This window comes from Eptatretus burgeri, chromosome 3 (genome assembly GCF_056783735.1).
Source record: "Eptatretus burgeri isolate ZD-2024b chromosome 3, Ebu_testis_v1, whole genome shotgun sequence".
In the NCBI taxonomy this organism is placed as follows: domain Eukaryota; kingdom Metazoa; phylum Chordata; class Myxini; order Myxiniformes; family Myxinidae; genus Eptatretus; species Eptatretus burgeri.
This window is the reverse complement of record NC_140963.1, coordinates 93,911,977-93,925,256: the sequence shown is the minus strand read 5'-3', so window position 1 is coordinate 93,925,256 and position 13,280 is coordinate 93,911,977. Positions and strand designations below refer to the sequence as shown.

At 39.6% G+C, this 13,280-nt stretch overlaps 1 protein-coding gene across 2 annotated transcripts in view; it reads right to left on the bottom strand.

Moving 5' to 3' along the window:
• Positions 1–13,280, bottom strand: part of IQGAP2 (IQ motif containing GTPase activating protein 2) — a 101,181-nt gene that overhangs the window by 40,432 nt on the left and 47,469 nt on the right. For both annotated transcript variants that reach the window (XM_085874551.1, XM_085874552.1), the window contains 5 exons: positions 12,894–13,061; positions 11,362–11,504; positions 2,538–2,708; positions 1,295–1,378; positions 1,114–1,185 (listed from right to left, as the gene is read on the bottom strand). In XM_085874551.1, the coding sequence (XP_085730677.1) occupies positions 1,114–1,185; positions 1,295–1,378; positions 2,538–2,708; positions 11,362–11,504; positions 12,894–13,061 (638 nt within the window). The remainder of the gene's footprint in view (positions 1–1,113; positions 1,186–1,294; positions 1,379–2,537; positions 2,709–11,361; positions 11,505–12,893; positions 13,062–13,280) is intronic.

Below are 13,280 nucleotides of genomic sequence, written 5' to 3'. Positions count from 1 at the left end.
CGAGACTCTTCCTCGAGCTGGCCATCTGACCAAGCTGAACAACCGGGCAAGAATGACCTTGGTTAAGGAGGTGACAAAGAACCCAATGACCTCTCTGACAGAACTACAGAGTTCCTTGGCCGAGATGGGAGAACCTGCCAGAAGGACAACAATCTCTGCAGCACTTCACAAATCTAGGCTTTATGGGAGAGTAGCCAGACAGAAGCCACTCCTGAGAAAAAGGCACATGACAGCATGCCTGGAGTTTGCATAAAAGGAACCTGAAAGACTCTGAGAACATGAGGCAAAAGATTCTGTGGTCGGATGAGACGAAAATTAAATTCTTTGGCCTGAATGCAAAATGCTATGTCTGGTGGAAACCGAGCACAGCTCAGCACTCATCTTACACCATCCCTACTGTGAAGCATCATAGTGGCAACATCATGCTCTGGGGATGCTTTTCAGCAGCAGGGAATGGGAGACTAGCAAGGATAGAGGAAACAATGAATGGAGCCAAATACAGGCAAATCCTTGAGCAGAACCTGCTACAGAGTGCAAGAGACCTTGGTCTGCGGCAAAGATTTACATTCCAACAGGACAATAACCCCAAGCAGACAGCCAAAGCAACACCAGAACGGCTTCAGAAAAAGAAAGTCCTTGAACGGCCCAGTGAAAGGCCAGACATTAATCCCATTGAAAATCTGTGGAAAGACTTGAAGATTGCTGTTCACCGACGCTCCCCATCCAACTTGACAGAGCTTGAGCAAATCTGCAAGGAGGAATGGGAGAAAATCCCCAAATCACGATGTGCAAAGCTGATACAGACATACCCAAGAAGACTCAAAGCTGTAATCGCTGCTAAATGCGCTTCTACAAAGTATTGCCTTCGTGGGTTGAATACTTATTGACGCAAGATATTTCACCATTTCATTTTTTAATTGATTTGTATAAATTTCTAAAAACACGTTTTCACTTTGTCATTATAGGGTATTTTGTGTCGATCGGTGACAATAAAATAAATAATTATTTTTAATCCATTTTAAATTCACGTTGTAAACACAACAAAATGTGACAAAATTTGAGGGGTGTGATACTTTCTGAAGCACTGCATCCATACAAATTTGTACAACTCACATGATCTCGATAAAATTTTTGCTTTTGCAAGTACTTCTTCCTTTCTTTGTACATTCTCACCCAGGACTGCAGCTGTGGGGAAGTGGGGGGGGGGGAATTTTTCAAATAAAAATAAAACATTCATCCACTCACCTATCACAGAAATGACAGCATACTGGAAAGCAAAGGTAAAAAAAATTACCAGAATGATGGTCTCCACATTGCTGGAAAAGAAATCCATCCTCTCTTGGTAACGCCTTCGTTGGACGAATCCTTTCCAACACGCCTGGATAAATGACAAAAAAAAAATGGATATATATATACCCTACCCATCATTCCAAAAATGCAAAAGGAGAGAAAAACAAAATCCACAGGAAATGTCCACCACGTTGTCAATTTGTCAGAGCATCGCACAATCATTCAAAAGGTGACAACGATGAATGGAGTACCCTGTGAAAATTAATCAGATAATTCATCTATTGCTCAAAACAACTTCATGGTAAGCAGGTAGCAAGCATGACCTTGGACAGCCAAAGAATGGTGGGTTGAGAACATTGCTGCATCCAAAAATTATTCTGAAGACACAGCACTCAGGATTTGGATTTTGAAACACAAGTTATCATCAGGAGAATTAGTATGTTGCTATTGAATGTCAAGCAAAAACTAAGCTGGCTTTCTCATGACCATGGAAAGAGGAAGCAGAGGGAGACCTTAGATTTATTAAATAATAATAATAATAAAAATAAAATAAAAACACTTGGCATCAACCCAAACTGTGTGGATAATGTGATGTCAGTCTAACAGCAGGACATGCAATAATAGTACATGTAAAATGACCAGACAATGTGTAATAACTATAAATAAAATAAAACATCGGATTAATACCAAGGGAAGAGATAAAACATTAATTTATAATCATCCAGTTTCAATCAACAAATCCAATTAATTGTCATTCAAGATAAAAAGTTACAAAACAATTAAAATCCATCCATAGAAATACAAAATTAAATGAAACAGCAAAATGGATCAGCCAGAAGTTTGGCAGGATGGCTGAGGGGTAGGTACACTCACCTGAGCTGTCAAGCCTGGGCTTGAATCCCGACCCGGCTATAAACTGTCATCCCAGTTTTTCACATGCAGGGCGAGGCAACGATGCATGTGCCATCCCCCGGATGGGCGTTAAACTGAGCGTCCTGTCTGGTGTCAGTAGGTGGTGGACGATAAAGATCCCATGGTGTCCTTCGCAAAGAGTAGGTGAGCTATCGTCGGCACCCCACACTAATTCCAAATTCCTGTGCTTGCCTACAGCGGGCACTGCATCAGCAGCACAGCCGCATCTTCCAGCAACTGATGCTATCCACAGCCATGTGCTGCATTCACAAGAACAACCACCAGCCAGAAAAGCAAGTTTTATTGTTGTTGCAAATTAGCAACCTCCATCTTACCTGAATGCGAACAGCAGCAGGTCGGTGGACCTGGAGAATCGCCAAATGTTTGCCAAAGTCACGCCGTGCCAGCCAACCACGACACCGTGCTTGAAGCCACACCACAAGGCTCTCATGGGCCAGCCAAAGCTGCTCACGGTTGTATGTTGCTGTCTCACGAAGCACAACGGCCTGCACAGAGATGTAAAAGAAGTAACTAGACGTCGCAAAGTTGGCCGATATGCCTCCGCCCACATCATCAAGTCTTTGCTTACTCTAACTTTGACCTGAAACCTCGAGACAATTTGACCTCTATATATAATCTGTACCTATGTATCATAGAGGATTTACAAAGTTAAGTTCAACCCCCAACCTCTGACCTCTTAATGCTAATAAGTTTATCTTTGCATCATAATATACAACAATTATATAAAGTTTGGTCAAAATCCTATCACTGGTTCATAAGTTATTAAAGCAACAAGATTTCACACAACATCTGACCTTTGACGTAAAAATCTAATCAGTCTTCTTTTCATCATGATACATACTTGTACCAAGTTTGATTTAAATCCCTCCAGCTATTCTCAAGTATCACATTTTTATACGACATGACCTCTGGCCTCTTGATGCCAAAATCGAATCAGTTCATCTTTGCTTCACAATACTTGTATACTTACAGCAAGTTTGGTCAAAATCCCATCACTGGTTCACAAGGTAGCTCAGTAACAATTTTTAGCGAATGGGACCTCTGACCCCATAATCTAATCTCATCAGTTTATTTGACAGTTAATATATCCAAAACAAAAGTTGTCATTTATTTTTCCAAGAGGTAAAGTCCAAAATGTTCCAACTTTTATGTTTGGTAATGACAAAGTTGAAGTTGTGAGTGATTATATATACCCATGCTATACTTGTAACTACAATAGTTCTTTTAATAATGCCATTTCAAAACAAATATTTCAAGCAAAAATAAAAAATAAAAAAAAAGAGCAGTTTTCCTTTTTTTCAGAAAGCATGCAGATTGAATCTTCCTCTTGATGTTCAGTGTGAGCTTTTCAAACAAACGGTGATGCCCATTTTATTAAATTGTTGTGAGGTTTGGGGTTGTTACAATACCACTCATATTGAAATTTTCCATCATAAATTCTCTTAAACAAATAGAACACCTCAATAAAAAGGATTGCAAACTGTTTGGTATTTGGGGAAACAGGAAGTTACCCGATGCAAGGCTTTATTGACAAGAGAAGGTAATTTTTGGTTGCGAATTGAAAGCGGCAAGCAGGACAAAATTTCTGCCGTCATGTTTGGATGAGCAAAGCGTCTTCATGAAAGTGGAATATTTGAGTCTAAATTGATATCAACTGTGAAAAGTATTGTTGATGACTGGTTATTCCAATATATGGTAAGATTTCTCCAACTATAATAAATCATGGTTTAAGTATGGTATCAAATGCAAAATTGACACGAGTGTGAACTGGGTGAAGATTTAACAAGACAAAGTCAACAGTAACCCCCCTTGTGCTCAAATTACAGTTTATTTAAACACACATTTTACTTGGAACCTTATTTACTGCAACTCTCTCCAGTCCGCAGAGTTGACATGTGTAAATTTCGCTGCGGCAACCATAATCTTCATGTTTGTCATGGTCGCTATTTGAAAGGTACTTTTCAACAGTTATGTCCATTATGCGAGGCTAATGCTACTGGTGATGAATTTCACGATCTGCTTGTCTGTCTAGCATTCAATGAAGCTCGAAAAAAAGTGTACAAAACGTCATTATTGGAAAAATTCCTCGGTGCATAAAATGAATGAGCTATTAAATGTAGGTAATGTTTTTCAGCTTGATAATGTGGTGAAGGTTATTGGTAGCATATTATCCAGGTTCTAATAACTTGTTTATTCCTTTGTTGTGAGAAATTTTGGATGCTGCGTCATGCATAACGAGAAGGGCACTATGACGTCGCCAGATATGCCTCAATCCACATTATTACATGATACATACTTGCACCAAGTTAGATTTAAATCCTTGATCACAGATTCAATATCTATACTAATAAAAGGCAATGGGTGTGTCAGCGTCAGTATGTGGTGTGTGTGTGTGTATCTCCTCTATAATGCCAAAACTATAAAACCAAGCAGCCTGAAACTTTGCATGCACGTGAAGAAAACTCCAAGGAAGTGCAAGAGTGAAAATTGAGTGTTTGGGTTAATTAAAACACCCCTTTTGAAGATAATCAACGGCCTTATTTAATTACATCATTCATCAGGCAATCCATGGCCACCTCGCTGTTTGGGGTTTTAAGGTGTTTCCTGGGTAACCTCGCTGGGGTTCGAAGCCGCCACGTTTTTTTTGGCCTGCTCAACCATGCTATGACTTGCAACAGGCCGCAACGATTTAACAATGAGGTTCTTTTCTTTTCTTTTTTTCCACTTTCTTAACCCACATTATTGAATGCCTGTTCATAATAGCTACAAATCGCTAGGTATATTGCAATACTTATAAATGCCTGGAGACGCCAGCGTTTGTGGCTTCATTTCATTTGCACATATGAACAACTGAAAGAATCTCTTAAACTAACCAGCATTAGAAAATGTAACCTCCAGATATGAAAGTATCAGCAGTTACGACTCCCTCCAAAAAAAAGTGTTGATTTGTCCAATTCGGACATTGCACGGGCGTTTCCAGGTGCACAGTTGTATTGATGGCAAGTGGCAATCGCTTGCCAAGCCAGACGTTCTGTTGGAGTGCTTAAGTCACTTACCAAGCTATACAGTAGTTTGCGTCCTGATCGGGATGTACGATTGACAGTTACTACAAGGTAGTGGTATGTATACAGCACACACGGACGTGGTACATATGGGTAGATTTGGATCTGTACGGATTCTCCACTGGTGTGTGGACATGCCATGCCTGTTACGGGTGCCGTGGTGGCAAAGTTTTATTCCGCATCTTATGGAGGTTCTATCAGGTTTTCCTTTGTCCTCGCGCCTGTTTCTAAAGCATTTGGTTAACGGATTTGCTTGACAAAGGATATTTGTAAAGGACAAACGTCCTTTACAAAGGACAAACGTCGCAACGCTTTGCGAGTTTCAAAGCAAAACATAATTGATAACGCCAGATTTCTTAGCCATTTGCCGAATAAACATATTTTCTAAATTACCAAGCCAATTTTTTTTTTCCACCTGTCACACGCAGCTGCTTATAAAGAATAATGTTTGTGAACACCCTGAAACGTCTATATAAATGTTACATTGTTTTTCAGTGAAAGCTGTTCAAGGTTTCTGGGTTGTAATATAGTACGTACTGCAGTCAGTAATCACACTGACTATAACCTACTGATTCACGAAAAAATTGCCGATATCAGCCAAGTGTGTGTGTGTGTGTGTGTGTGTGTGTGTGTATGTATATATATATATATATATATATATATATATATATACACATATATATATATACATATATATATATATATATATATATATATATATATACATATATATATATATATATACATATATACATATATATATATATACATATACACATATATATTCATATATACATATATATATATATACACATATATACATATACATATACATATACATATACATATACATATACATATACATATACATATACATATACATATATATATATATATATATATATATATATATATATATATATGTCATTGATTGGCATCAACCTATGCGAGTTTCAGAATGTGGAATGGAGCCCTCCCAGGGCAGGCTCAAAGCATCCACCTTCATTTCAGTAAGGGGTCATGATTCATGGACTAAGCTGTGAAGTTTTCTGTTGTCAAAATTTTGTACAGAGGGCTCTCTTCAGGATCGTCACAAAGCCCCGGACAGCTTCCAACTGTAGTTCGTTTGCTATAATATTAAAGTTTGGGGGTGGGGGGGTGTGGCTTGCCTCCCCAAACGATACACACAATTCCCATGAAACTTCACAACAACCTTCATCACCCATGACATACCAAAGTTTGTTTATGACATTCGAAAAATCTGGCTCCAAGGGGAGTCCCCCCCCGCCCCCCCAAATATGTATTTGCTTTCTTCTCAAAAACTGCACGTGCAATTCCGATGAAACTTGACCACCATCTTCACCACCAATGATGTTCTAAAGCTTGTTCACGATAAAAAAAAAATAATGGGATCGAAGGGGTTCTACAAAGGGGGGGGTGGGGTTGCCTCCCAAAATATGTATTTGCTTTCTTTTCTAAAAACACACAATTTTCATGAGACTTGACCACAGCCTTTATCACCAGTGATATACCAAGGTTTGTTCATGGAAATAAAAAAACAAAAATTTTGTTTTTAAAAATCCATAGGTGTTTACTTTCTTCTCTATTATATATTCTTGTGGTCATCCATGCCAATACAACAAGTTGTTGCGTGGTTTTCCTTTCCAGCCACTACCAGGTGAGCACCAGATGGGGTTATTGCCCCATGTTTAATATCTCTGTGAGGTTCTTTGTCATCACTCCTGTAGGTCCATCTATCACTGGTCCAACTTTGGCATTCTTCAGCTTCAAGGATCTTTTCACTTCATTCTTGAGGTCTTGACGCAGAAATAAAGAAAATGACTAAACACCATTAGTCCAAAATCACTGCTATCAACACCTCAAATCAGCAATGCCTTCTTCGAGTTATTTTGTACCCAAGTATGATATCTCGTCACAACGCTTTGTTTTCAATGTCAATGCTCGATGGGATCATTAGTTCGAATGTGAATGGTAGGTACTTCTATGTTTTCAGTGATTACTTTTGGTTCATGTTCCCACAAATTTTCTGGAACATGAACATCAAGGTTTTTGCAGATGTGCCTGTGGATTACTTTACAAACTGTTGTGTTGTTGTGTGTACAGCTGTTCTGACATGAGTGTTTTTGGTTGTGTGTTCGGTCATTAAGCATTACATATCATTCTTGTTACCAACCCCACATTTCTTTTTCATTGTGTCTGTCTGCCTGTCACATCCCTCCCTCGGTAGAGCAACTTTTGGTGAGGCATATCTCTCCCCACCTCCTGCCCCTCCCCATTTTCTCCCCTCCCTCTCCCTCCTCTCTCAATACCCCTCCTTAATACGCCCTCCCTCCCCCATCAGCGAAGCGACAGATTGTATTGGCAAGTCAAATTATTCTGGCTGCCAGACCATGCGTCCGATAAGGTTGAAATTCAAATTCAACATTTCATGTTGATTGATGAAGCAGTTCAAGAAAATGTTTTTTTTTTTTAAAGATTTTCATTCAATCCAATATGGCTGCCAGACCATGTGACCTAGTAATTATTCATGAACACCCTGGTATCACCAAGGCTTGGGGAACATGTGGGTGACATTTCCCCTCGATCTGTCAAGCAGTTCTTGGGAAGATTTTTAAAAGTTTATTCTTCGAAAAATCATAGCTGCCAAACTCTGTGACCGACGACATCATAATGAGAACTTTTTGTTCCTCATGGATGGGCAATCCTACCTATAAAGTTTTGTCTTGATATGTTCAGTCATTTGATTTCTGAAGGTCTTTATGTTTAAAAATAAAAATAAAAAAGGGGGGGATGCCACACCACATAAGCTATGATGTCATAATTATCATTAAAGCATTCGACATGAGTAATCGCACCTATCGTCAAAATTGTGTCAGTCGGATAAGCGGTTGCAGAGAAAACAGAAAATTAGCATGGAGGTACAAACATATGTACGGACAACTCGAAAATATAACGCCTCTGACAACTCTCAGCACAGGCATAAAAAATACATTATATCTGGTCATCTGTACCCAGATGTTACTCGTTTTGTAGACACTTGTATTCTTACGTTTTCTTTACTCTTCTGTCCTGAAAGGGGTCAAAGAGTATATAAAATTTATTCTTTCATTAATCTTTACATTATACATACTTGTACCATGTTTGACTTAAATCCCTTCAGCCATTCAAAAGTTACTGTGGTAACAAAACACAGACAGACAACCAAAAAACATAATGTGACAGGTGACTTCATCAGCAGAGGCATAAAAATAGGGGCAATACCCCTGGGTGCTCACCTGGTAGTGGCTGGATTAGATAACCAGGGAAGCACTTGTAGGCGTGGATAAGCCACAAAATATTTTATGGAGAAGAAAGTAAATATGTATGGAGATTATATATATATATATATATATATATATATATATATATATATATATATATATATATATATATATATATATATATATATATCACAAACTTTAGTACATCCTGGGTGATGAAGGTTACGGTTAAGTTTCATTGAAAATGTGTGTATGGTTTCAGAAAAGAAAGCAAGTACCTATTTTGGGGAGCAACCTTAAGGCCTGATTTTTTTTTCATGCTGTGAACAAACTTTGGTACAAACCAGGTAATGAAGGTTGTAGTGAAGTGTCATCGAAATCGTATGTGTAGTTTCAGAGAAGAAGTTACAAGTGTTTGTGGACAGACGGATGGACGGCTGCACCATCCTATAAGCTACCCAGAACTACCTTCCAGGTGAGCTAAAAATGATGTATCCACATTTCTCCTGAACATTTCCTCATCCAAGTTTCCACCCATAAACATCAGTATGCCAAAGAACAGCAATAACATGGTATACAAGGTGTGTTCAAAAAGTATCCAACCTTAATTTTTTGTGCGTAAACAAATGAAGCTAGGGAGGCGTGGTTTGGTGAACGTATGATGGCGATCCTAATCCAAATGCGTGAATATTTTCCCACCTGCAGAAGCTGTCAGTCACCGACAGACCGCTGATGAGTGAGGAAGTGTAAGTGAGCGCCGTCGGATTTTCGTTTTTGACAAAATGGCGGAAAAACTTTAACAACGCCACTGCATCAAATTTTGTGTAAAGCTTGGCGATTCCCAAGTGGAAACGATCCGCAAGATTCAACAGGCCTTCGGGAACGAAGCAATGGGCACTAAACAGATAAAAGAGTGGTACAACCGCTTCAAAGATGGTCACACATCAGTGGAAAGTGAAGCACGTTCTGGTAGGCCCTCAACATCCCGAAATGAGATCGTCATTGACCAAGTGAGGACCCTGCTGATGCAGGATCGTCGAATCATGATCAGAGAACTTGCAGACGAGGCGGGCGTCAGCATTGGATCCGTTCATTCCATTGTGACTGAGGATTTGGGCTTAAGGAGAATCTCAGCGAAGTTTGTGCCAAAGCTGCTAACGATCGAGCAGAAGCAACTCCGTTTGGAGATCGCACAGGACATGCTGGAGACTGAACAGCGATCCCAACTTCTTCAACACAGTGATCACTGGCGATGAGACCTGGGTTTATGGGTACGACCCAGAAACCAAGTTCCATCATCACAATGGAAGCATCCAACATCCCCGAGGCCAAAAAAAAGCAAGGAAGGTCCACAGCAATGTCAAAGTCATGCTGACCGTCTTCTTTGACTCCAGTGGCATGGTTCCTCACAAGTACGCACCACACGGAACAACCATCACCAAAGGGTACTACCAAGAGGTACTGCGTCGCCTTCGTGATGCTGTGCGACACAACCGACCGGACCTGTGGGCAGTGGTCAATTGGCAGCTCCATCACGATAACACACCTGCCCATTCTTCACATTTGATACAGAGTTTCCTAGCCAAACACAACACACCTGTGCTTCGTCAGGCTCCCTACTCTCCCGATATGGCTCCGTGTGACTTCTGGCTTTTCCACAAGCTGAAAATGCCCCTGAAGAACCAGATTTCAGTTCAGAGAAGACATCATGCGGAATGCAACGGACCAGATGCGTGCCATCCCAAAAGGCGTTCCAGCGCTGCTTCTGACAGTGGCAGAACCATTGGGAGAAGTGTGTGGCAGCCCAAGGGGACTAGTTTGAAGATTAGTGTAAGTTTGTTGTATCTGGATACGAGTATTTTTTATGAACACAAGTCGGATACTTTTTGAACACACCTCATACACCCTGTAAACAACCAATCAAGCACACAGCAAGTAGCCATGTGCCTGTGTTTTACAATTTGTTGAAAATGAACACATTGCAAAGGTTGTGGGTTCAAATGCAGCTGAAAACTGCACATTCAATTCAAGATTTGGATTCAAATTTTCAGGAAGTTATAGTTTTAGGAGAACTACCATTTCCAAATTTGATTGTCGATAATAACACGACCTTCAGGGTGATGATATGCTGCCCCAGTCGGAGTTGGCATGTAATGCTACTCCACCCATTGTGATGGACTCTTATTCCCTGATTGGAGGTCATCCCAAATGAATATGGCTCCTGATAATCTACTGTAGATTCCATTTAAAGGAAAGAAAACCACCTCTCCTGCCTTGGAAAAATAGAATATGACAAATTATATTGCACAAGTACAAGCATTGCAGTCCTTGTGCAATTATATTGCACAAGCACATCAATGAGCAATCCAAAACTCAAAAAATTAGGTATAAAATAACCCAACATAAGACTACTTTTGGAACCAGTTCCAGACTGATGTGCCCCAAAGAGCAAAACAGTGGTCCTTGGAAGGTTTCACTTGTCTGACGAAAGATGGAATATGAGCCAATCCTTTGGTGTTTGGTTAGCAGAAGTAAACAGGAGAATTTGTATTAAAAAAAAAAAAACGGTTAGAGTAACTATTTAGTGAAGACACATGGTCCTTATTATACAAGAATTTCTGCACTATATAAACCTAAAGAACATTTGTCATGTACCAATCCTTGCATAACCTTTTACTTATACAAGACAGTGTTCTACAGACAATGATTTTTTTTATTTATATGAGAAAAGTTACTACACCTTCACCCCCCCCCACCACCCCCACCACCCACCAATCTCTTTCAGTTGAACGAACCTGAATTTCTTCACGCGATAGCTGCCCAACATTGATACAGCATATTTCAGGCTCTTTCCAGGTGCCTTTGAGATTCCTGAGGTTGAAGTAATAACCAGTTCCTCGTCTAAAGCAGTGTCTTACCCACTCTCCTCCATCATCTCCTGTGAAAATGACAGCGTTAGATAATCTTCATAATCGTATGATGGACACAAGGAAGTAAAGAGAGGGGTTTAGGTAAATTGAGAGGAGGAAGGAGGAGGAGGAGGAGGAGAAGGAGGAGGAGGAGGGGTGAACTCATCAAAAAAAAGTATTGCACCAAAAGTGGTTTCAGGTGAATCAAAAACACTTTGAATGTGTTGGGAAAAAGTTTCCTCCTTTAATTTAAAACCCCCTTACACTTTACCCACGATACAAGCATTGCAGATATTGGTTACTTCGTTCCTACTAGTCGGAAGTTACTTCAAGCAGACAAAGACAATTTATGCAATGCAAACGATGGCACCCATGCTCTGAATGATGTCAAGTTATAAAAGGAGAAATGGCGAGGGTTGATCACGTTGCTTTGTTGATCCTCACCATCTGACAGTGAAAACAGCAGTGATGGGAGTTGCAATGATGATATACCTGATCTCCCTCCCTCAAATATGCTGACACCAGCTTTTTTACAAATGTAAAAATAGAAGTTTCACATTGATCGGTTAAACTTTTTTTTGAGGTCATGTGGCTGCCAAACGTCATGTTTGTCAAAAATAATAATAATAATATCCTCATGACACCCAATCATACATTTTAAATTTTGCATCAATCAATGAAGCAGTTTTAGAAAAGAGGGTTTATAAAGGTTTTCACTTTAACCCAACATGACTGATGACATCACAATTGTCAAACTTTTTCTCCCCCCAAGGGTAATCAATCACTTAAAGTTTCATATCAATCAATTAGGTGGTTTCGGAGAAGGCTTTTATTGTTTTTTGTCAATACAATATGTTTTTGTCGACTGCAATATGACCACATCACCGTTGACGTTTTAATTTTGACATTTTTTATCCCTATGGTTGGTTGATCAAATGTTTAAAGTTTTGCATCGATTGGTGAAGCAGTTTCAAAGGAGGAGTTTTTTTAAGTTTTTCCTTAAATTCAATATGGAGGCCAAAAAGGAAAAAAGAAAAAAGGGTCAAAGTTCAAAAGACAATATTCTTCCAGCACTAGTTAACATCTATCGAAACACTGTTAAAGTTTTGTTGAGCTCGCTGTAATAGTTTTCACAGAATCTTCTCTTCAAACTTGCCTAGAATAATAATCTTTAAAAGAATAGGCTTCCCACTGGAAGCCCAATATAATTTTTTGGAAGAAATTGCAGAAATGGAATGATAAAAATTTTTTTAAGCCCATTAACTACAGATAAAGTATATTTTGTGGCCTGAGACTCATTCTACCCACCAAAAGTGCTGCTCCATGTAACAAAATTTGTTGCAGCGAGTACTCCTTATAACTGAGTACATAAGCTAGATTTAAGGGAATATAAAAGTTCAATTCAAACATAACCTTACCATCGGGAGCTTTTGCTTCCTTGGCTTCAGCAAGCTGGAGCTGATAAACTTCAGCACACTGAGGAACAATACCCAGGATTCCAACAGCAGGAGTCTGTAGTAACCGCAGGGTGCTTATAGCACTCTCTTCTTCTAAGGCCGTATTGATTGCAGCAACACAGACCGCAACTGTAAAAGCAGTGAGGATGACCCAGATTAACCAACCCTTCTGATGCAAGCATTTGAACAATGTACCCAGGAAAATAAATAAATAAATCTCTACAATGGGCAACAAAAAGGCCCTCATGTAGGTGGGAATTATTGAGATAGCAAACATGCTATCACATGAATCAGCACCTGACCAGAATGACCACAAATGTAAAATACCTTCCCAACCGCAGGTAAAAG